General features: G+C 38.8%; 1 protein-coding gene across 5 annotated transcripts in view; it reads left to right on the plus strand.

Annotated features, from left to right (window-relative positions):
• Positions 1-813: 813 nt before the first annotated feature.
• UPF2 (UPF2 regulator of nonsense mediated mRNA decay) overlaps positions 814-23,866 on the plus strand; it is a gene marked incomplete at its 3' end in the record, with an annotated part of 96,569 nt that continues 73,516 nt past the window's right edge. For 4 of the 5 annotated variants that reach the window (XM_080918182.1, XM_080918184.1, XM_080918185.1 and 1 more), the window contains exons 1-5: positions 814-928; positions 6,147-6,526; positions 9,495-10,274; positions 18,545-18,705; positions 23,398-23,592. In XM_080918182.1, the coding sequence (XP_080774308.1) occupies positions 6,165-6,526; positions 9,495-10,274; positions 18,545-18,705; positions 23,398-23,592 (1,498 nt within the window). In that variant the 5' untranslated portion in view covers positions 814-928; positions 6,147-6,164. Of the gene's footprint in view, positions 929-1,551; positions 1,678-6,146; positions 6,527-9,494; positions 10,275-18,544; positions 18,706-23,397; positions 23,593-23,866 lie in introns of those variants that run through there. The other variant, XM_080918183.1, reaches the window with a different exon arrangement.

The raw sequence follows: 23,866 nt of genomic DNA on the forward strand, positions 1-23,866 counted from the left end.
GTGAAATTTAAAATACAACAGAGGGCTTTCTCTATTTTCCATATGGGAAAAGCCTTGACTGCTCTCTATTCTGTTTTTCAGGTCCAACACCTGAAACTGGTTCTGGAAATTCCCCCACCCGTCTAGTCCTACTCCGAAGTAACCTCCACCTTCCTTACCAGCCATGTTCTTTAGCTTCTCTAGTATTCAATCCCTTAAATCTTCAACTTTTCGGTATTAGTCCAAACAGACTTTGCCTCCTTGAACCCCTTCCTCACATTCGCAACCGGTAACCCCTCTGAGAACTAAGTGTCCAAACTTGACCTCGATAGCGCCCCGTAATTTTACTATCCCACCACTCTTCTACGCCTCCTTAGAGTTCCGCTCCGCCTCATCCCCGCTCGCCCCACCCCAACCCGCGAATGGTTTGCGCCTGCGCAGCTCCAATTCAGGAGCTTTCCCTTTCCTGACGACCAATCCACTTCCCGCCTCCGGTCCTTGGAACACTCCTCCCCTCTGCCGGGGCCCTGCTTGAAGGTGCTGAAAGCAGTTGTCCTACTTATTGCCTGTATGAAAAAAAAGTCCACGGATAAGATAATTTTAACGAATCACTTAAGAGGAAGCAGACGTTTGATATTAGATATATATTTATCACTTCATAACCATAATTAGTGGCTGAACGCGCCGCGAAGACCGGCGGCGAGGTCAATTTGGATTAGGCAGTAGCGCGGGCAGCGTTTTCCTTTTCCCCCTTCCCTGCGCCCCGCCCCCTAGCAGCCCGGCCGCGTTGGTGAGTGGCGGGCGGGAGGGCCGACGGGCGGAGGGAGGAGGGGGAGCTGAGGGAAGGCGGGCCCTCGGCTGCGAGATAGGTGGGGGCAGGGGAGGGGAGAGCCCGAGCGCTGGAGTTGGTGCTGGGAAACCCGGGGCTAATGTTGACAACAGGCACTAGGTGAGTCCTGGGGATCCTCCTTCCCCTCCGCTCCGACGATAGGAAGGAGCTGGCGTGGAGGGGTACCGGCCTGGACTCCTACTCCCCGAGGGACCCGAGAGGCGACTCCGCACTCCTGCTCTCCGGGGGCGGCGAGCAGTGGAGGGACGAGCGGGTCGGACGTCGTTCTCCTCAGACCCCTCTGCCGGAGGGTCTGGTCAATGTGGGTGATCTCTCGGCCGGGCCGAGGCCGGCGTGAGGGGCGACAGAAGAGGTGTCTGCCCCACATGCCTGGGCCCAGCCTCGGGTCTGGAGGCGGGGGAGTCTGCTGTGGAGGGGGAAGGTGTTCGGGGGCGTGGAAGAGTGCGAGGAGAGGCTGGGGCGAGCTCCCGAGTCCGGAGGGAAGCGTGGACGAGGACGCGGGGGGAGATGTAGTCAGACAAGCCCGAGAGGCTTCGGTGCTGAGGGAGTATGGGCTGAGAAGTTAGGGTTGGGGCTTAGATGTCCCCAAGGAATAGGAGTTGTGGACGGGAAGTATGTCAGTGGTGGGACCCTGAACCACAGCGGGGGCTTGTGGGAGATTTGTGGGTGATGTGTGTGCAGGGGAAGAGGCTTGGAGTGGACCTGCGGATGGTGGGAATGGGGCTGTTTGGGTTTACTTCCTTTTAATCAGGTGGGCTGGTTGATTCTTCGACTCTTCCTCAAGGCTCTCATTACTTCCCTTACAAGTACTGTTGAACTAAAGAGCTGATCACAAGGCGTTTGATCTGGTGAGCCAAGCAGAGGCTGCTTACAAGTTTGGGGGTACGCATGGTAGCATACAGCCTTGCTCTTAGAAAAACTTAAGTGTACCGATTGACACATTACACGAAAGTAAGACTGTTACTAACCCTTCTCATTTTTCATAGTTTTTAGATGTTCATAAAAGTCGTACAAATTGTCAGGAAAGCTATCTTTGAGCTGTGGTGAAATTTCTGAAAAATTTGAATAAGTCTCATATATATATGTATATGTCTATATATATATATGTATATATATATAGACACACATATATATGTCTATATATATATATGTATATATATATAGACACATATATATATGTCTATATATATATATATGGACTTTGTAAAAGAATAGGCACAGACACCAGAAGATATCTCTGTGCTGTTATACCTTTAGAACATTTTGAGTTCAAAACACAGACTTGAAAGGTAAACCAGCATTCTCTTACTCTAGTATTTTCAGAGCAGTCTGATTGTGATTTCATACACAGACCATATGGTACTTAGCAAACTTATAGCTGTATTAGGGAAACACCTCTGTTCTCTGTCCTCTCTCCAGGACACTGTTTTAAAATCTGTTTTACTAGTAAAATAGTTTTTATTTTCTTTTGGAAGTTTAGAATGTGTTTAGAAATGCAGATACAATAATACAGACCAAGTGCCCAGGATGGTATTTTGGGAGCTAGAAAGGTGGTTTTCAACCATACTTTTCGTTTAAGGGCTGTCTGAATATAATTGTATTTATTAGAGTAGTTTGTAGAAGTTAATCCTATTTCAATTTCAAGACCACTAACTTTTTATATTCGTTATTTTAACATAATATTACATGGGGAATTTGGAAACACTTTAGGTGAATTATTTAGCTGTTGTTAAATAAGAATCTAGCGTTTTTATTAGATCTAATTTACTAAATTTAAATTGACAGAATACAAATGTGTATCATTGGATTCATGTTTGTTTTCTAGTTTACTTGGTTTCCAAAATCCTGTGAGTGTGGACATAGTGGACTGGTTGGCTACGGAAGCAGATGGGCAATCTTGGGCAGCTTGCACTGCCTTTGACACTCTGTGAACCTGAAGCTTGCAGTGGGTAGAGCCCGTAGTCTTTAATCCTAAAGATCTCTCTCTCATCTTGTAATGTCCTTTTCAGAGTCAGGTGTGGAAGAGAGCTACCATTTATTTAATGTCTTTCTCTATGTAGCTACTGTGATATAGGTTAGTAACTCTGAGATAGGAGCAACAGCTCCATTTTATTGGCAGATAAGTAGAATAACCAGAGAAGTTCAGTTGCCTGATTTCCATAGCTAATAAGGTACAAAGCTGGGATGCAAACTTAAGGCTGACACTTGAATGTCTGTTCTGTTTGCTCAACTTGCATTGTTGCCTGTACTTTCTGTTACAAGTTTGCTAGCTGGAATTTGGTTCTGACACCAAGACTTAAAGATCTTTTTGGGAATCTGTTTTGTCCTCTGAAGCAGGATTTGTCGTAATTGTCATTGACTGTTACTGTTTATTAGTGTGGTAGTTATTCACACTTGCTGAATAAATGAATATTGGTGAGTCATGAAAGTTTGGGACCCTCTTGAGCTTAAAAATGATGATCTTTCATGGATTTGTCAGATAAAGAGTGAGATTGTTGATTCTATGGAGAAATTTAAAATTTAATTTGTAAGGAGCACTTTAGTTATAAATTCTGATGTTTTGTTGTCTGAGAAGTGTATGTTTTTGTAATCTTGAAATATCTTGTTGATACTTCAAATCACAAAATACAAATTTCATAAAATTTTGTTACATATGATTAATACCCTTAAATAAGATTGCGTTGTTACCTTAAACATTACGTTGTTTCCGTATGTTCAGCCAGAGTGTGCCAGTAAGTTAACAACATCGTGTAGCAAGTGCTTAACCATTATCAGAGCCACCTGATGAGATTCATAATTCTATGATTTGTCATAGTCGGGTGTCTGTGATCAAGTCTTCCATCTCCTGGCCTGGTTCTCAGGGTTCTTAGCTTTGGTGAAGACTGAGTTCACATTCTAGTTCTATCACCAGCTGTGGAGACCTTGGTCAAGTTACTTTGTTAAGTCTCAGTTTACTCATTTATAAATAGGGAAAACAATACCCACCTCATAAAAATTTTAGTTTTAAATGAGATAATGTACATGAAATGTTTAGTATGGTACTTGTGACTAGATAGTGGCATTATACTGTTGGAAGGTTTGTTTTAGAGTGCGGTATAGTCACATTCCAGGTGGGTATCCGGTGGAGGATATGTAAGTGAGAATAGAGGGAGGCTGAAGGAAGGTGAAGGCTGATTACTAAGCTCTCTGTGTACCTGCACAATTATCCTGGCCTGGGTTGTCTTTCCGATAATATTTTAACTCTAAAGTAGTATATTCCTTATTTATACATTATTATTGCAAAGGCTTTAGTTATTAATCTGAGATTTCTTGCTATAATTTAAATGCTGTAGTTGAAAATACCTAAGAATATTTGTATATCCTTTTACTAAGACATCAAGAAGTTGAAATACTTTTCTACTTTGTAAATAAAATTGTGATTTTTTTTGTGTGAGTAGCTTGCAGATAATTAAGAACTTAAAACGCAAAAGTACTACCCCAAAAATGATGTGAGATAACTAGCTCTAAGCAGAGAAATAGAGTTTTGAGAAGTCAGTCCTACATTTGGTGAGATACATGTATCTTTCAGTATATGTATTTTTCAGTCAAGGATGTGAGTTTGTTTAGTGCTGTCCAGGTAGCACTTTCTGTCATGGAGGAAATGTTTGGTATCTGCACTGTCCTGCTTGGAAGTCACCGGTGGTGGGGAACTGAGTACTTGAAGTGTGGTGGTCCTGAGCAGCTGAATTACAGGCTTTATTTAAGTTGAATTTATGTTTAAGTGGCTTAGTGCAGTGGTTTTTCAGCCAGTGATACCTCTGTCCCTCAGGAACATTTATTACTATCTGGAGTACTTTGTTGTCATTTACTATGTGGGAGGCACAGAGGTGCTTAGTTGCTTCAGGTATATAGGATAACCTTTTAGTTCCACAAAGAATAAATTATAGGCTGAGGCTATAGCTCAGTGGTAGAGTGCTTATCTTGTAGGCAAAAAGACTGAGTTTCCTTTCTAGCACTGCTAAACAAACAAAGAAACAAACAAACAAACCGGAAAGACACCAGACTTGCTCAAAAATGAAGTGTTGAGGTTTAGAAACTGGCAGATACAGAACAGAACGGAACATACAGACCTTATTAATCATTATGTTTATAAATATTGTCTCATAGTAATGAGATTGAAGGCCTGCCCTAATTTGAGAGAGTAAGTTTGGTTTTTTTTTTTTTAAGTTTGTTAAGAGTATAGTAATGGGGTAAAATTTATGATTCTTCTATACTCTGTTCATTGGTTAGTAGGAAGCAAGAGTTTTTGCTTTGTAACTGTTGTGTAAATACATTCCATGAATATTGCATAAAATAGTAAGCCAGGATCTATGTCTCTTTCCTCATTTTTGGAGTTGCTAAGGAGTGGGCTTCCCTCATATTAGATAGCATTCTCTCACAAAAGTATGATCACAGCAAAAGAGTTAGACTTAACTGCTTGTTTCACAGTGCGGAGGATTGAATTCAGGGCCTAAGACATGCTAAGCACTTGTCCACTGAGCTGCATCCCCAATGCTCAATTTCTTATTCTTTAAAAACTTCCTAAAATAATCTATTTATTTAGATTTGGAGTCAGAACTTGTAGAAATTGGTTCTCTCATTCTACCATGTGGGTTCTAGGGGTGGTCAGAATTGGCACAGCACCTTTACCTGTTGAGCCACCTTGCCAGCCTTTTTGTTTTTTGTTTTTGTAAAGTTAGGGAATTAACTGTATAGCTAAATTTAGTAGGCAATTCACTATGTAACACAGGCTGAGCTCTTAACTCATGGCAATTCCTACTTTGGCCTATTGAGCATTGCTCTTAACACATGTAAAAAGCTTGGATTAAAACTTACTCATGATGTTCCAGTTACAGTTAGGAATTATTTTGAAGTTAGTCATGGTTGGAGCTGGTATGTGTCTAGAAGCTCTAAATGCTGTATTGCCACTTTTTTGTTTTATTTTTTTGAGACAGGGTTTCTCTGGTTGTCCTGGAACTCACAGAGGTCCACTTGCACCTGCCTCCTAAGTTCCAGCATAGAGGCATGCACCACAATGCCCAATCCACTTTTATACTTAAATGTTTCCTTAATTAAAGAATACAAACAAAACAACAGAAAATCTTAGATACAGAAATAACGAATAATAATAAGCTGTAGGATGTAACCAATTTTTGTAATGGTAATTGAGCACTTTCTCAGCAAGCTCGTTACCACCAATACATCCCCAGATCCTAAGGTGTAACTTCTCGTCACAGAGACCTGATTTCATGTGCATTTCTACTCTGCCCACAGTACTGACATTCTTTTACTCTTACAGATTGTCCTGGGTCACATAATGCCAGCTGAGCGTAAAAAGTCAGCAAGTATGGAAGAAAAAGAATCTTTACTAAACAACAAGGAAAAAGACTGCAGTGAGAGGCGGCCAGTGAGCAGCAAGGAGAAACCAAAAGACGATCTCAAGATCACTGCCAAGAAGGAGGTCAGTAAGGTCCCAGAAGACAAAAAGAAGAAACTGGAAGAAGATAAGAGAAAAAAGGAAGACAAGGAACGCAAGAAAAAAGAGGAAGAGAAGGTGAAGGCAGAGGAAGAGTTAAAGAAGAAAGAAGAGGAAGAAAAGAAGAAACAGGAAGAGGAAGAGAGGAAAAAGCAGGAGGAGCAGGCCAAGCGGCAGCAGGAAGAAGCGGCTGCTCAGCTGAAGTAAGAAACCTGGGTTGGGAGGTAAAGGAATGAGAGTGGGGAAGTGGTTGATTCAGATAACACTGCCTGCAGCTGTGAGGTCTGGGAGGATGATGGCACCTTCTCTCATTGGTTCTCCTTACCAGGGGATGCTTAAGGTGCTTTAAGTACTACGTCTTTAATGTTTTATGAGGTCTAGGGTGCTCTGGGTTTTTGTTTATTAAAAACCTTGTTCATGGAGCTTCCCTCTCTGGCCTCAGTGGTAGGGATTAAACCTTGAACCTGCATGTTAGGCCGGTGCTCTTCAACTAAAATTTTTTGAGCAACTGAACTTTACAAACCCTCCATCTCTTCTTTAAAAAAACAAAAAAAAGGTGTGTGTGTGTGTGTGTGTATGTTTGTGAGTGTGAGTGAGTGATTTGTGCAAGTGACAGGTAACCCAGGAATCCTGAGGATAGCATCAGATTTTTCCTGGAGCTGTAGTTACAGGTAGTTGTAACTACATCTGATATGGGTCCTAGAATCAAACATGAGTCTTCTTGAAGAGTGGTAAGTTGTCTTAACCATTGAGACAATTCCAGTTCCAGTCTCTCCCTTTTTTATAAGGAAGAGAAGTCTGGAATTCAGTAGTAGTGGCCAATTTTAGAATATTCACAACTATGATTTTTTAAAATTTCTTGCTTATTTTTTCTTGCAAAATTAAAAAAAAAATTTAAGTTGTGTGAATGTGCACTTTAATGCATACTTGTGTAGAGGCCAGAGGACGGTGTTCAGGAGTTAGTTTTCTCCTTCCACTGTGGGCTTTAGAGGTCAGACCCAGCTGTTAGGCTTGTGTAGTATGTGTTGATCCTTCTACTAAAACTTTAATTTACAAACATACTTGGTTTCATAGTGCTTCCTTTGTCCCTTCAAAGTTATTTTTGGTTGTTTTTCCTGAGGCAGGTTCTCACTATGTTTGTAGCTCTGGCTGTCCTGGAACCAGACTGGCCTCTAACTTGTAGAGACTTGTTTGCCTATCTCCCGAGTGTTTGGGTTAAAGGCATACACTGTACACACCCAGCTTCAAGGTGCTTTCAAATAACTGAAAACAACTAATTTTGCTGTTGATTTTGGAAATTTTTACTAATTTTATTATCTGTGTATACAAGTTTCCTGCCTGCATGTATGTCTGTGCAGCACATGCATGCATTGTTGGCTGAGGCCAGAAGATGGTGTTAGAGTCTCTGGAACCAGTCATGGATGATTATGAGCCACCATGAGGTGCTGGAAACTGATCCCAGGTCTTCTGGGCAACCTTAACTGCTGTGTCATCTCTCTAGCCCCACTTCCTAACCTTTTACTGGGAAATTTCAAATATTTACAAAGATAAAATGTAATAATGAACCAGTCTTACCCCACATCTCTTATCTGCCCTATTCAATAATTACCTTCTTTTCAAAAAAAACAATTGTGTGTGTGTGTGTGTGTGTGTATTATTGGAGTTGGGCATTGAACCCAAAGCCTTAGAGCTTAAAAGGCAAGCATTGTGCTACAGAACTATATCCCCAAGTCCTTTCCTAGAATATTTTAAAGTGCATAGATATTTTATATTTTATTTTTCCATAAGGTCTTTATTTTAAAATGTTTTTAGTATAGGATAAAACTGATTTGCCTAATTCAAATGCATAATGAGTTATTCTTTTCATTACACGTTCTGTAGTTTGTGTGTGACAAACATATATTCTAATATTTTAAAATCAAATTTCTCCACCCCTACCCCAAGTCATTACTTCGTTTTAAATGTCTAGGTGAAAAATAGTTATGTCAGCTTTTAACTGTTCTCTTAGGCTAAATTGAATTTACTTGCAATCATGAAAGGATTTTAAACTGGTAGTTCTTCTGGAGTTCCTTCCCAGACTTCCTGAGTTATGAGTATTTTTTGTTATTGATGATTATGAAAAAAAATTTTGGATTTTTATTTTATGTATATGATGAGTATTTGCCAACATCCATGTGTGGGCTCCACATGCATGCAATGCCTTTAGAAGCCTGAAGAGAGCAAGCAGATCCTCTGAACCTGGAGTTCATGATTGTTGTGAGCAGTCACCTGGGTGCTGAGAATTGATCCTGGGTTCTTTTGAAGAACAGCCAGTGTGTTTTCCTAAGTTTGAGCCATCTCTTCAGTCCAGGATCTTTTGTTGTGTTGGGGGAGGAGGAGAAGTTTTTCATATAACCCAGGCTAGCCTACTAATTGTTTGATAAATGCTGAGTATGGAGAAACAGTTCTTGACAATTCAGAACCTTTTAAGTACATTTTATAATGGTTATTCTTTAATTGAAATGTTTCTTGTGTAATGTTTTTCTATTTACCCAACACTTTTAAAAAATTATTTATTTATTTCTTGTATGTGAGTACACTGTCGCTATCTTCAGACACACCAGAAGAGGACATCAGATCCCATTACAGATGGTTGTGAGCCATGATGTGGTTGCTGGAAATTGAACTCAGGACCTCTGGAAGAGCAGTCAGTGCTCTTAACCACTGAGCCATCTCTCCAGCCCTTACCCAATGCTCTTGTTTAACATTTTATATTATTCCCAGGCATATCATTTTATATTTTACATATTGAACAGCATTGTGTCTTAGAAGATCAATTGGACTTGTAAATCGACAGAATGCTTAACAGTTTAGATTATCGGAAATCATTCTACCACAGTAGGTGTTACAGTTTACTGTGCAGTCATTCTATTAAGCCATTACTACAGTGCCTTTGAAAGTCATGAAAGGTGGTGAGTGCAAATCAGTGGTACGGTACTCGATTAGCGTGCACAGGCTCAGGGTTCTGCAGCATCCTAAGACTAAAAAGAAACAGTGGAGGCTCTTCTTGCTCCTTTATTCCTCTTGGATTCTTATACTTAGATTGTAGTTTTTCATTGACATTTACTCTTAGGTGATTTATAAAAGATGCTTCAAAATGTATATGTTATTTGTGTTTTGTCTTTTTCTTAGAGAGAAAGAAGAATCTCTTCAGCTTCATCAGGAGGCTTGGGAACGCCATCAGTTACGAAAGGAACTCCGTAGCAAAAACCAAAATGCTCCAGACAACCGACCAGAGGAAAATTTCTTTAGTCGCCTAGATTCGAGCTTAAAGAAAAATACTGCTTTTGTCAAGAAACTAAAAACAATTACAGAACAACAGAGAGACTCCTTGTCTCATGATTTTAATGGCCTGAATTTAAGCAAATATATTGCAGAAGCTGTCGCTTCCATTGTGGAAGCAAAATTAAAAATCTCTGACGTGAACTGTGCTGTGCACCTCTGCTCTCTCTTTCACCAGCGGTACGCTGACTTTGCACCCTCACTTCTTCAGGTGTGGAAAAAACATTTTGAAGCAAGGAAAGAGGAGAAAACGCCTAACATCACCAAGCTAAGGACTGACTTGCGTTTCATTGCAGAATTGACAATAGTGGGAATTTTCACTGACAAGGAAGGTCTTTCCTTAATCTATGAACAGCTAAAAAGTATTATAAATGCTGATCGAGAATCCCACACTCACGTTTCTGTGGTGATCAGTTTCTGTCGCCATTGTGGAGATGATATTGCTGGACTTGTACCGAGGAAAGTGAAGAGTGCTGCGGAGAAGTTTAACTTGAACTTTCCTCCTAGTGAGATAATTAGTCCAGAGAAGCAGCAGCCTTTCCAGAATCTTTTAAAAGAGTACTTTACGTCTTTGACCAAACACCTGAAAAGGGACCACAGGGAGCTTCAGAATACTGAGAGACAAAACAGGTGATTTTCAAATGTTTCTCAGAATTGAGAATTTATTGTGGAGCTCGTACTTAAAATGTTTAAAGTCTTCATGCCACTGAGAGAACTTATGGAAAAGGGCTCCTTACAGGTGATTTCTTAGCATTCCAGGAAAATGTCAACAGTATAATAGTCTTAAGTACTCATGTTTAAATGTGACTCTGCAATAGATTTTATAGATGGTGGTAATGTTTTCTGTATTGCTATATTTTCTTCCTGTGGTGTAAAAACCTCATTAATGTTGAGGAGTAGATTTTCCGTTTCTGCCACGTTACCTGACCTGCCACTATTTTTCTGTGTGTCAGCATTCCTCCTAACAGATTTGCTTTATTGTTTTGTATTTTAAGTTGTTAATGTCACTGCTGCTACTTGCTCTTGTAAAGACAGTGAGTCATTCGTTAGTGGTGTTTCAGATCAGAATTCTGAGAAGTAGCGCAAAGTTAGCTGTGAAAAGTGTCCTTGGATATGTTTTGTTTTAAAGTGCACTGACAGGTTTCTTCTTCCTGAGGTTCCTGTTCCCAGTTTAAAGGAGTCATGTATTGTTATTGTGGTCACTATTAGAAACCAGGTCAGTTGTCAGAAGATACTGTAGTTACTGCACTGAGGAGACAACAACAGGCCAGACAGTTTGTGGGCATCGAGACAACTTGACTGAGGGTATTGATTTGTTGGAGTCCTGGGGTATACAGAAGGGAGTGATAGCACTTCTAATTAGCTAAGTACTTTACTACTCTTTAAATTCTAGGCTTAGGAGTTTAGAACTTTTCTGGATGGGCAGTTAATGAAGAGGCATACCTTTTTCTGTCCTTATGAGTATACAGTGGAGGAGGGCTGCTGTGAGCAGTTATCCCTAGATGGTGATTGATTTAACCCGAAAAACAGTGAGTGTGTCACTGTAGTAGTGTATTGTACAAAGGTCACTCGGGTGAGAATTATACACTCTGGGCAAGATAGTGAAATCACATCTCAAAGAAAAAAGTGGAATAGAAACAGAATTGCCATTCTTGTCTATGGTTTTGAATACTAATTTTCATATATTTAAATCTTTTTTTTAAATAAAGATTTATTTATTATATATAAGTACATTGTAACTGTTCTCAGATGCACCAGAAGAGGGTGCATTACACATGGCTGTGAGCCACCATGAAGTTTACTGGACTTGAACTCAGGACCTCTGGAAGAGCAGTGCTCCTAACCACTGAGCCATCTCTCCAGCCCTGTTTAAATCTTAACTATGATTTGCATAATGGTTTGTCAGTTTCGTAGTCCTGTCCCTTTACAGTCTACTTAATACATCACAACTGACTGTAAACATAACAATTGATGGGTTTTATTGTCTACTTTAGAGTTTCTGTATTTACTTCTAGCCTTATAGTATTATAGAGAGAAGCTACAGTGATTTAATGACACTGTGAGACATGTCTGTCGGATTCCCGTGACTTCTCTTGCATATTTGCTAACCGCCAGATGCTTTCTTTTTTTCAGGATAACTGTCTTCCAGTCCTTTCCAGACACTCACTATCCTTAGGACATTTGGTTCTCATTTGTTCTTCTGTGATTTATTTAGCTGTCTTGTCAGTTGTCTTTTTCTTAGGACTTTTTACACTGAAGCCTGGTTCTCAAACAGACCACTCTTTTTTTTTTTATTTGTTTGAGACAGGGTGTCACTAGGTAGCCTTGGCTGCTATATAGACCAGAGTGGCTTTGAACACACAGACTCAATAACCTCATCCTCTAAGCACTAGAACTAAAGGCATGCACCACTATACCTGAATGCATGCTTTTGGGCTCTCACTTGCTCTCTCTCTCTCTGAGATGGCATATCACTCTGCTTAACTCAGGCTTATTTAGATGGTTTGGATATGCTATTTTAATATGATGATTTTGCAGATGATTTTATGTTATTAAGTGCTAAGGTAAGTAAATGGTTGGGTTTTTTTGTTTTTGTTTTTTTACCAGGGTGGTGGTGGTGGTACTTGTTTCAAGATAGCTTTACTGTGTAGCACATGTTGTCATGAAACTCACTGTAGCTCACTGTAGACCAGGCTGTTCTGCCTCTCCCTTCTAAATGCTGGGGTTAGAGATGTGTGCCATCACCTCCCAGCAGTGACAAAACTGTTACTCTACAGTTTTTAGGGTTTACTTCCAGTATAGATTGGCATTATCATGGAAGTCGTTGTTGCAGCATATGTTGTCTGCTTACTGATGCAATACTTCAGGGATGTAAAGATGTTAATAGAAAATATCTGACATCTGGCTTAGTAACTTACTTTGAGTTGCTTTGATAGTGAAGATGAAGATAATCCAGCTGAGGGAAAATGATGGATTAACACAGAATCTCTTTTGGTTAGTATTCTTTCTTCTGAAAATTCCTTATTACAATTTACTTCTGAAGTAAACAGTTTTTAAAAGTGTCTTCTTTGAAGACATGACCCAATAGTTTTTGTTTTTTTTTTTCAGTCAAATGTCAAATCAAGTCAAACACAGGCCGTAGTTTCTCCAATAATATTTCTCTTAGGTGTGATATCCTAGAAAACTGAGTAATAAGTGACCCGAGACTTCAGACTCACATGTAATTAAATTTCTTTATGCCTTTATTCAGAGTCTTAGGAAATTCAAGTGAACTATTTTCAGTCTAGGAATCATAAATGCTCGTGGTCATTTTGCTGTTTAACGTGTTAGAAAGCACTATTCTTAGAGCTTGTGAAATCTTATTCTGTGTGCATTAAAAACTATACTTTAAATTTGATTCCGCTAATTTTGTTGTTGTTGTCTTTTTGAGTCTTACTGTGTAACGAGCATTGGCCTCCTGCTCACAGTCCTCAGTGTCCCAGGTATTGAATCAGGTGTGTGCCACCAGGCTCAGCTCTGCCCAGTTAAGTTTTAGACACAGACCAACTTAACATTTCTGGTGCTTTCTTGGCTGGGCTCCATGGCACACACCTTTAATCCGGTTCTGGAGGCAAAGGTAAAGCCGTAGTCTACTCTTTAATAATACAGACTCCAGAACCAGGGTGTTTGGGTTTAAGCTCCAGACCTGTCATTTACTCTGTCTTGGGCAAGGTACCTCACACTCTGTGCTTCAGTATTCCTAGCCTTCCAGTGGAGGTAATAGTAATGCTCCACTTGTGATGCAAATGTGGTTCTGTTGAGAATCACTGTGTGTGTGCACTTTAACAGCACCTGGCTCTACTTTAGTACTTTTAGAAATGTTTGCTACTTATATATTGCCTGTTTGATCTTTCTGAAAACCTCCGAGTGAGTCATTATTGTTTTGAAAATTGATATGTTAAATGTTTTAAATACCAACAGACAACCTTAAACTCTGATATTCCTACCTCAGCTTTGCTTGCTTTAGAAATTTATTTGTAAGGCAATATAAAGCAAATAAGTAATCTATAAACAATAAAAGGGAATAACAAAAATCAAATCATAGAAGTGAAAAAATGGGGAAAATATGAGGTATTAATGGGTGGTTGCTTGATTCAAGAATGAACTATTTGATGTTTTCTGTCAGTGTTATAACAGTGACATAAAAACCCCTTCAGAGGGTGTGGTGGCCCATGCCTTCAGTCTCAGCACTCTGGAGGCTGTGGTAGTCAGAGATCTGTGAGTTTGAGAACACTTAGGGTGTTTCTAGATGGGGATGTCTCATTGTTTTTGTTTTTGCTTTTGTTAGTTAGTTAGTTTGTTTGTTTGAAACAAGATTTCTCTGTATAGCCCTGGCTATCTCTGAAATTCACTCTGTAGACCAGGCTGGCTTCGAACTCACAGACCCTCCTGCCTATGCCTTCCAAGTGCTGGGACTAAAGGCATGTACCACCTGGAGAACAAAAACTTTTTGATTTTTTGAAATAGAGTCTTATTTCTGTTCCCTGGCTGACCTTGAACTTATGGTAATCTGCCCTCCTCTGCCTCCCCAGTGCTGGAATTAATGCTGTGAGCAGCAAGAAATCTTTTTTAAGATTAACTTATTTTTATTTCATGTATGTGGATAGTCGCTATCTTTAGACACACCAGAAGAGGGCATCAGATCTCATTAGTGGTTATGAGCCACCGTGTGGTTGCTGGGATTTGAGCTCAGGACCTCTGGAAGAGCAGTCAGTGCTCTTAACTGCTGAGCCATCTCTCCAGCCTAAGAAATCTTTTTTACATATATTTTTGTTATAATACAACTTGAGATTGGTTTTATTTCATTACTTTTTTCGTCTGTGAGAGGGTACCACTACCTCAGCATTGTGAGTCATGGAGAGGAACCAAGGTAGTTAATAAACGTTTAATAGTGATGATTAATTGACTTGACTAATTACAGTAGTGACAAAAGATTGACACACTGTGGCCCACTGTCCCAAGGAGGTCATTGACCAGCTTTTCAGTGCCTAGTGTAACAATTGTGTTTATCATTTTCTCAGATGAGTTAAAAAAAAAAAAAAAAAAACAAAAAACAAAAAAAAAACCAAAAAAAAAACGTAAAAGTTGACGGGAAGCTTTGTGAAATGATATTGATGTTTCACTGTTCCGAGACATTTTCGCATAGTAAACTCATACATTTCCAAACTGCCTGGTTATTACTGTTTCCTTCAGTAGCATTGAGCGCTTTCAGTAAAGATCCTGAGGTCTGGAAAACTTAGAAAATTGATTTCCTGGTTCTTTCCAGAAAAAGTTTATTGACCTCTGATTAACAGTGGTTTCAAAAGAATGCTGTCAGTTCAGCTTTGCAAATAGACATGTTTCTAAAAAGATGGGAATATCATATGATTATCATTAGCGTAGTTTTGCTTATATGAAAAATTTTGGTGAGGGGTGAAGTAGAGCTCAAGGTACAGTGCTTGCCTATCAAGCGTGAAGCCCTGAGCTCTGTCCCCAGTGATGTGTGTGTGGGGGAAACGGGTGATGTTTTAATTTTTGTCTTGTCTTGTTTTTAATTTAATCTTTAATGGAGACTGAACCCAGGGCCTTGACAAAGCTAGAGTTAGAACTCTATTTCCATCCAATACCTTTGATGACTGATTTTTGTTGCTAAAATCATAGTAGTCTAAGTGTGTGTTGTAGATTCCATGAGCTGTTTAGTAAGCATGTGTTAGATAAGTGATCAAATTAGATACCACTTGGGTTCTATTTGTAACAGAACCTGAAATTCCATAGTTGGTATCTTGTCCTACTTACTAAGTTAAGTTCCTCATGTATGACGTAGTTAGAAAGTAACCCAAAATCTCAGGTTGTATTTTCCTAAGAGGACTTTTACTGAATACTTAACCTAAATACCTATTTATTAAGCAACTAGATAAATTAGTGTTGTTAAAGAATTTGATCACGGTCTTGGGGTTGGTGGCGTATGCCTGTAATCCACAATATTCAGGACCCAGAGGCAGAAGGATTGCTTATTCTATACCATCTGGGTAGTACATTGAGTTGAAGGTCAGCCTGCACTACAAGGCCCACTGGCCTCTCCTTCCCTCCTTTTTTCTCTCCTTTTCTTCCTCCTTCCCTCCTTTCCTTCCTGTCTCACTCCTTCCTTCCCTCTTTCTTTTTCTCCCTCCTTCTTCCTTACTCCTTTTCTTCCTCCTTCCCTCCTTTCCTTCCTGTCTCACTCCTTCCTTCCCTCTCTCTTTTTCTCCCTCCTTCTCCCTTCCTCCTTTTCTTCCTCCTTCCCTCCTTCCCTCCATTTCTCACTCCTTCCCTTCCTCTTTCCCTTTCTCCCTCTTTCCCTTCTTCCCTCTCTTCTTTCTAGACTAAGAGTTGAACCTAGGACCTCACAAGGGTTAGACAAGTGATCTACCACTGAGCCCCAACACTGAAACCCTGATTTTAAACAAACAATACAGCAACAAAAAGCAGAAATAAGAGTTGAGGGAGGGTTAAGGGGTATCTCTGAAGGTTTAAAGCTTATTTTTTAAAGATACATTTATTTTTATTTGATGTGTATTTTGCCTTCGTATTTGTCTGTTTACCACATACATTCATGGTGCCCTCAGAGGTGTTAAAGCCTCTTGCATTGTAGGTAGACACTTCTCAGCCACCACTTGGGTGCTGGGATCTAACTCAGCTCCTCCAGAAGAGCAGCAAGAGCCCATAACTATAAGACCTTCTCCAGTTCTGGTTATTATTTTATTTCATATATGTGGATGTCTTGCTTGTGTGTGTGTGTGTGTGTGTGTGTGTGTGTGTGTGTGTGTGTCTTCACATATGTACTTGGTTAGCCTCAGTTTTAAAGTTTTAAATTAGAATCATTTGGGGCAGTAATTCTTTGAATCACTTATTTGTTTTGATTACATTTTTTGTTTGTTTTTTTATTAAGTATGTTTTTATTCTGATACCATTTGGTAAATTTTAACAAAACAAAAAACAAACTTATTTTTGCACTTACCTAATCAATTAAAGCAAAAGGTTCACCCATTTCTTTCAGCCTTTAATAGGAATTAACAATATATTTCTGTCTTAGGGTTTCTATTGCTGTAAAACATCATAAGAAACTTAGGGAGGAGAGGTTTTTTTTGCTTCTGCTTCTACTTCATGGGAGGGAGCTGGGGCAGAAATCTGGAGGCAGGAGCTGATGCAGAAGACACAGTGCAGCTCACTGGATTGATGCTTTCAGCTCACTCAGTTTGTTGATTACATTTTTTTCCTGAATTTTCTTAGTACTGATTAAATATCCTGATAAGTTCATAGTAATATTAGTCTCTTTCATAACTATACATATTTTTGTTTTAAGTCTTAAAATCTATAAACTTGCTGAAAGGAACTTGTTTATGTATTTTTATGTATATGGGTGTTATGTCTGCATATACATTAAAAGAAACTTTTTTTTTTGCTTATCATATTACTTTTAAGTAAACAGCTAAAACTTAGGACAGTAAATAGTTTTGGTCTTTATAGAGAAATACTTTTAGTCTAGGTAAATATGGTTATATTGTTATATCAGAAGTTGCTAATATATTTTTAAGTTGTAAAATGAGTGAAAAAATTAAAAAATTTTCTCTCCTTCTCTCCATCCTCCCTTCCTTATTGATGTTCCTGTGATTGGAATCCAGAGCTTGTGGACACTGGGGAGGTGTTCTCCCACAGTCATACTCCTGCTCACACAAGTTCTTTTTGTAAGAACATAACACCTCAGAAAACAAGACCTTATTTGCTTTATAAGAATGCTCAAATGCCAAGCAGTAAACTTCTACTATTACTTTTGGAAATGTTTTAACTTAAAATTCATAGTTTTTTTTTGAAAATTTTTGTTGAAAGTTGGGGGTGGAGACAGGAGTATTATGGAGTCAAAGGCCAGTCTTGGCAACATAGTGAGCTTGAGACCCAGTTTCAGCCATCCTACAAAACTTTTATGTGTATAGCATTGTTTATAAATATCAGTTATATACCAGATCAACATGTAATGTAGAACAAGTTGTATTCTTTTGTGTAAGTCTTAACTGCCTATACCAAGACAGTGGGAATTTTGACTTTATACATTGTAGTTATTTTCCAGTAGTTTTACATTAGTAATCAAGACTAACTTACAGTACTTTTTTGTGAAGTAGGAAGAATTATATCCTTGGGCTTCCCCATGAAAGGTCTGAGTAAGCGGGCTGATTATTACTGTTTATCCATTGAATAAATAACTAATACTGTAAATTGAAGACTGGCTTTATTAGAGAAATGGACTTTTACCAATCTTGTAATCTTGGTTTAAATCATAGAAGTTCATGAATAATATTCTGGCTTTGAACCTCTTTAAGCCTGTTATACTTAGAAACTGACTTATGTGGATATGTATTTTGGCTAGTGTATGTCTTAGGAAAGCATAAAATAACTTAATTATTTTACAGTAAATTGTTAAATATATTTTCTTATCAATTAATTGTTGAGGCTAAGGATTGATAACAGATTCTTCTTATAACTTGTTGCTTTTGAAAACCAGTTAGTGATTTGGAGTAAATATTTTTAACTAGCTGTATGTCAAAAGGTTCTATTCTTGTAACAAAGTACTAAATGATCTTTTGTTATTTAGTAAAGTTAAATATTATGGTGATTCTGAATTTATATTTTATCATCTTTGAATGAGCTTAATTGGGTGATTTTTTGTTGTTGTATGTATTTTAATTTTAAGGTAGATCCTGAGAGAACATGAGATTTAAAAAATAAGTTAGTAAAGAACATTACTAACGTTCTTAAATTTTTGTGGTAAGATACAACTTTATGTGTTGTTTCCCATGACCATATCAGCTTCGACAAGCTTCTCAGATTATTTCCTCATTTATTTGTAGGCGTATTCTGCACTCGAAAGGTGAGCTCAGTGAAGACAGGCATAAACAATATGAAGAGTTTGCTATGTCCTACCAGAAGCTGCTGGCAAATTCTCAATCCTTAGCAGACCTTTTGGATGAAAATATGCCAGATCTTCCTCAGGACAAACCAACACCAGAAGGTAAGATATAACCCAGTCCACGTGCATCTGTGTCTGTGTACAACTCTGTGGAGTCTGTTCTGTTCGTTAACTGTTTTTGAGATTGAACTCAGGTAATCAAACTTGGCAGTGATCTTTGCCCACTCAGTCATCTCACTAGTGCATGATATACATAATCGTCATTTTTAAAATCAGCTCTTTGTACGTATGAGTGAGTGTATTTTTGTGGCTTATGTGTGCACATGTACATAAGGACTGTACATGGAACGTGTGTACATGTGTATGGAGTTGAACAATAAATGTCAAGTGACCCCTCAGTTTCTACCTGTGTGTGTGTATGTGTGTGTGTGTGTGTGTGTGTGTGTGTGTGTGTTGAGGCCAGAGATTTCTTCCTTTCTTCCTTTTTTCTTTTTCCCTCCTCCCCTCACTCCCTTCTTCGTTTCTTCCTTCCCTTTTCCTTCTCTCCCTCCATGTTGTCTCTCTTTTTCACTCTGTCTTGGTTTTTCTCTGTCTTTGTCTTTTTATCACATTCTGACAAGGTCTTAAGAGGAGTCAAAGAGATGGCTCAGAAGTTAATAACACTTGTTATTCTTGAAGAAGGCTGGGGTTTGGTTCCTTGCACCCACATGGTGGTTCACAACCATCCTTAACTTAAGTTCCACCGGATCCAAAGGCCTCTTCTGACCTACTCAGGCACCACACATGTATATATTACACATACATACATGCAGGCAAAACATATACATAAATTAAATAAATATTTAAAAATGTATAGCCCTAATGGGCTTAGATTCATAGAAATGCACCTCCTCTGCCTGCTGAGCTCTTAGGTTAAAGACCTGTTACTGCCATGTCCAGGTGCCTCAGTTTGTAAAGATTGTTTCTTGCTGGGCCTAGAGACTTGGTCACACACTGGCCAGCAGATCCTAGGGACCCACCTATCTTTATCCCTCAAGTTGGGGTTATAGATGTGACCATCACATTAACCTGATGTGAGTGCTGGGTATTTGAACTAGTGTCCTGAGGCTTGTGTGGCAAAAGCTATCTTCCCAGCCAGCCCATGATTTAAAAAGAGAGAAAAAATAAAAAAAGACTTACCTCAAGGCCTGTTAAGTTCACATTAATAAAAATTTAAGCTTTATAAATAACTTCAATTTTTTTAAAGTTAGGTATTAACAATCTGATAACCAACTATTACTTGAAATAAATCTTTGAATAGACAAGTCTGTGTAGTTAGAGAATTGCTCCTTTCATACTATGAGTTCCTTCAAATTCTTTTGTTAGGGTTATCCTCAGATCCTGTCCAATAAGGACTTGTCATAAACAGCATTTGGGTTAGAGAAAGATTTATTTTGTTAGATGTATAATAAGAAAGTGAATCCAATATTTCAGTTCTAATATTTCTGTACTTTTTTGTATGTATTTATTTAATAGTGCATGTGTGCATTTGTGTGCTCTTGTGCGTGCGTGTGTGCATGTGGGGTAAGGGGTCAGGGGCTAGCTTCTGTGATTCAGTTCTCTCCTTCCCGCCATATGGGTTCCAAGACTAAACTCACATCTCCAGTCTTGATGACAGACACCTCTGCTTACTTCTTGCTAGCCTATATGTTCTTAGTTATTGTTCTAAAATGTTTACTTTTAATAATGTATATATGTGTGTATGTATGGGTTTGTGTACATGAATGCAATCTCCACAGAGGCCAGAAGTAGATATCAGATCTCCTGGGGCTGAAATTTCAGGCAGTTGTGAGCCACCTGTGTGAGTGCTGGGACCCAAACTCTCATTCTCTGTGACAGCTATACATATTCATTCATAGCTTAATTATCTCTCCAGCCCCCCAAAATGTATCTACTTTTTATATTATTATTATTTGATTGGTATCCTCAAAGGCTAGAAGAGGGTGCTGGAGTCCTTGTAACTGGAATTATAGACAGCTATAAGCGGCCATGTGATTGCTAGGAATTGAACCAGAGTCCTAGAATAGCCAATGCTCTTTAACTGCTGAGCCATCTATTCAGGCAAGAAGTTAAATTAAAAAAAAAAAAAAAGATTTTTTGCTAGTCTGGTGTTTTTATATGTGTGAAATACTTGCTCATATTTTAGGATTAAAAAAAATTAGGCTGGGCAGCAGTGGTGCTTCCCTTTAATCCCAGCTCTTGGGAGGCAGAGGCAGGCAGATCTCAGAGTTTGAGGCCAGCTTGGTTTACAGAGCAAGTTCCAGAACAGCCAGGGCTACACAGAGAAACCCTATCTCACCTACCCCCATCACTGAAAGAGTTTTTGTTGGTTTTTGTTATTCTTTTTTATTTATCTGTTTGGGCACTATCAGTTTTTGCCTTATACTAGTATATAGAACTTTTCTGAAACACACATACAATTTTTTTGTGTTCTCTCACAATTATTTTTGCAGATATGTGTCATTTTTCTCATACTGGCCAATTCTCTGATACGATTGTATATCTTAAACTTTATTTCTGAAACTCCCTAGAATTAGTTTTAACTCTCACAAATAACTAGATTCTGGCTTAGTTTGGTGGTGCTTGCCTTTTATCCCAGCTCTTGGGAGGCAGAGGCAAGCAGATTTATTGGTTCAAGGCCAGCCTGGTCTATATAGTGAGTTCCAGGACAGCCAGGGCTATGTAGAAAGTTCTTGTCTCAAAATGCCCTTCCCACTAAAGGATTAGAATCCCTTTGATTTGTTATTTGTGATCATTGCTCAGTAGTTCCCACCTAAGGTGCCACTGCAGGTCTGGGCTCTTGTTCTATTTGTTGAGCCATAGAAAGCAGGGTTTTTGTAGGTGCCTCGTGTGATTAGATATTTACTAAAAGGGCTTATAGAACTCAGGGAAATATTGTAAACATACCAGATTATAATGAAAAACTATAAAGGACACAGATGTACAACCAAGGGCACTGTCCCTATGTCGTGAAGGTGAGTAACCAACCCTTCCTGTATAGAGAAGGAAATATTCTTTCACAGACGGGAAGCTCATCATCCCTCCCTATTCCAGAGGGTTTGGTTTCATTTTGAAGATAGGGTTTCACTAGGTAGGAGTTCCTCGTACTTTTCCACCTTCCTGTTGCAGAATTTTTTAAAGCTAATCTCTGTCCTGTCCATCTTAAGGTCTGAATATCAATTTGCTTTTCCTGGTGACTGGACTTAGCTTGCTAAGTACCTCACTCTAACTTATCCTTTTAACATAACCTTAAATAAGTTAGACTTTGAATAAAAAAGCATGTAACTCATGAAATTGCAAGGGAGCTTTGTTTAAGGAATCAGGAACAAAATCCATGTTTTATTATGTAAATACATATTATAATACATATACTATATATATAATATATCATAGATTTTTAATAAAATATATAAAATTACGTATAATCTTATAGTATCTTATAAATAACTTTGTTGGTGTTATAGGTATTGTTTTAGTTTGTTTACATTTCTGCTTTTGCTTGTATTTTTTGTTCAGTAGAACTTGTGAAGCTATCAGTGTTTTCCTTTGTGGTGTATGGGTCAGGCTATGTTAGAATAAATTATTATAAGGGATGCAGAGTAATTAAAGAACTAGTGTTTTATTGTTTTGCTGTTCTTTTTTAAAAATGACATTTAGTGACTAATTAACCTCTGCAGGGTTAATTTTAATCCACATGATTAATTATAGTATTTATTTCCTATGTGCATGTGTAAAGAGTTTGTAAGTGTCATGGTGCTCATGTGGGATCAGAGGACAACTCTGTGGAGTCGCCTCTCCATGTGTTCTGAGGATTAGACCCATGTAGTAAAACCTTCCCTGGTTTAGAGGTACTGAGGAGAGAGCTTGAGGCCTGGGACATGCTCAGTCAGCACTCTGTCAGTAAGCCCTAGTCTCCCCTCTCAATATAATCTCTTAGAGAATGGAGAGCTATGTCTGCATTGATTTTTATTTTCCCTCCTCACTCTCCCCTTACACAGAACCACAGAGTAAGAAGCTCAGAGTTTAAAACTAAATAAACTAACAAATTAATAAATTCCCACTTCTTAATCTGAGCCCATCCACAGGCTTTATTCTTTCTGTACTTACCTCCAAACTAAAATCATAAGTAATTGGGCATATGACAGTGGGTAAATGCACTGGCTCATAAGCCTCATAACCTGGGTTTGATTCCCCAAATCCACAGAGTTGGGAGGAGAGAACTGACTCTTGAAAATTGTTGTCTGACCTCCAGCACAAAATTTTGTAGCACACATGTGTGCGCACACGCAGGTGCATGTAATAATTATAATAATTAAAAATGATTCCTGGGTGGAAAGATGGCTTAGTGGTTAAAAGCACTACTGCTCTTCCAGAGGGCCCAGGTTTGGTGCCTTTTACGCACATTAGCATCTCTGACTCCAGTTCCAGGGAATCCAATGTACTCATGCAGGTGTGCATACACATATACATAAATAAGAATAAGTAAATCTTTTTTTTAAAAAAGGCCAAGCAAGGTGACTCTAGCCCTTAGATCAGGATGCAGAGGCAGGTGGGTCTAAGTTCAAGACTAGCCTGGTCTACAGATGAGTTCCAGGAAAGTCAGGGCTACACAGAGGAATCTTGTTTCAAAACAAAACAGAATAAAAAGACAATCGCATGTAATCAAATGCTCACCTAAAACAACCGAAAATAAAAAGTGTAGTGCTGTGTTTACCTTCTGTTTCCGACTTGTTCTCTACTCACGGTTTATTGCAGAGCATGGACCTGGGATCGATATATTCACACCTGGCAAACCTGGAGAATATGACTTAGAAGGTGGTATATGGGAAGACGAAGATGCTCGGAATTTTTATGAAAACCTCATCGATTTGAAAGCATTTGTTCCAGCCATCTTGTTTAAAGACAATGAAAAAAGTCAGAACAAAGATTCTAACAAAGATGATTCCAAAGGTAAATTATTTTTTAAAATGATAATAATTGAATTATTTTGTGCCAGGGGTTGGGGGTAGTGCATGCATGTCAGAGGACAATTTTACAGAGTCAGTTCTTGTTTTCTACCTTTATTTGGGTTCCAGGGATCAAACTTGGTTGTCAGGCTTACAGGGCAAATGCTTACCCACCTTCCAAAGATAAATTCTCAAGGAGACAGCTGACTGTCGTGTGGTAGAAATGATCTTCAGCATGGTATGTCTTTGAAAACAGCTGGTATGATGAGCATTATAGA

The sequence above is a fragment of the Micromys minutus genome (genome assembly GCF_963924665.1).
Source record: "Micromys minutus genome assembly, chromosome: 6".
In the NCBI taxonomy this organism is placed as follows: domain Eukaryota; kingdom Metazoa; phylum Chordata; class Mammalia; order Rodentia; family Muridae; genus Micromys; species Micromys minutus.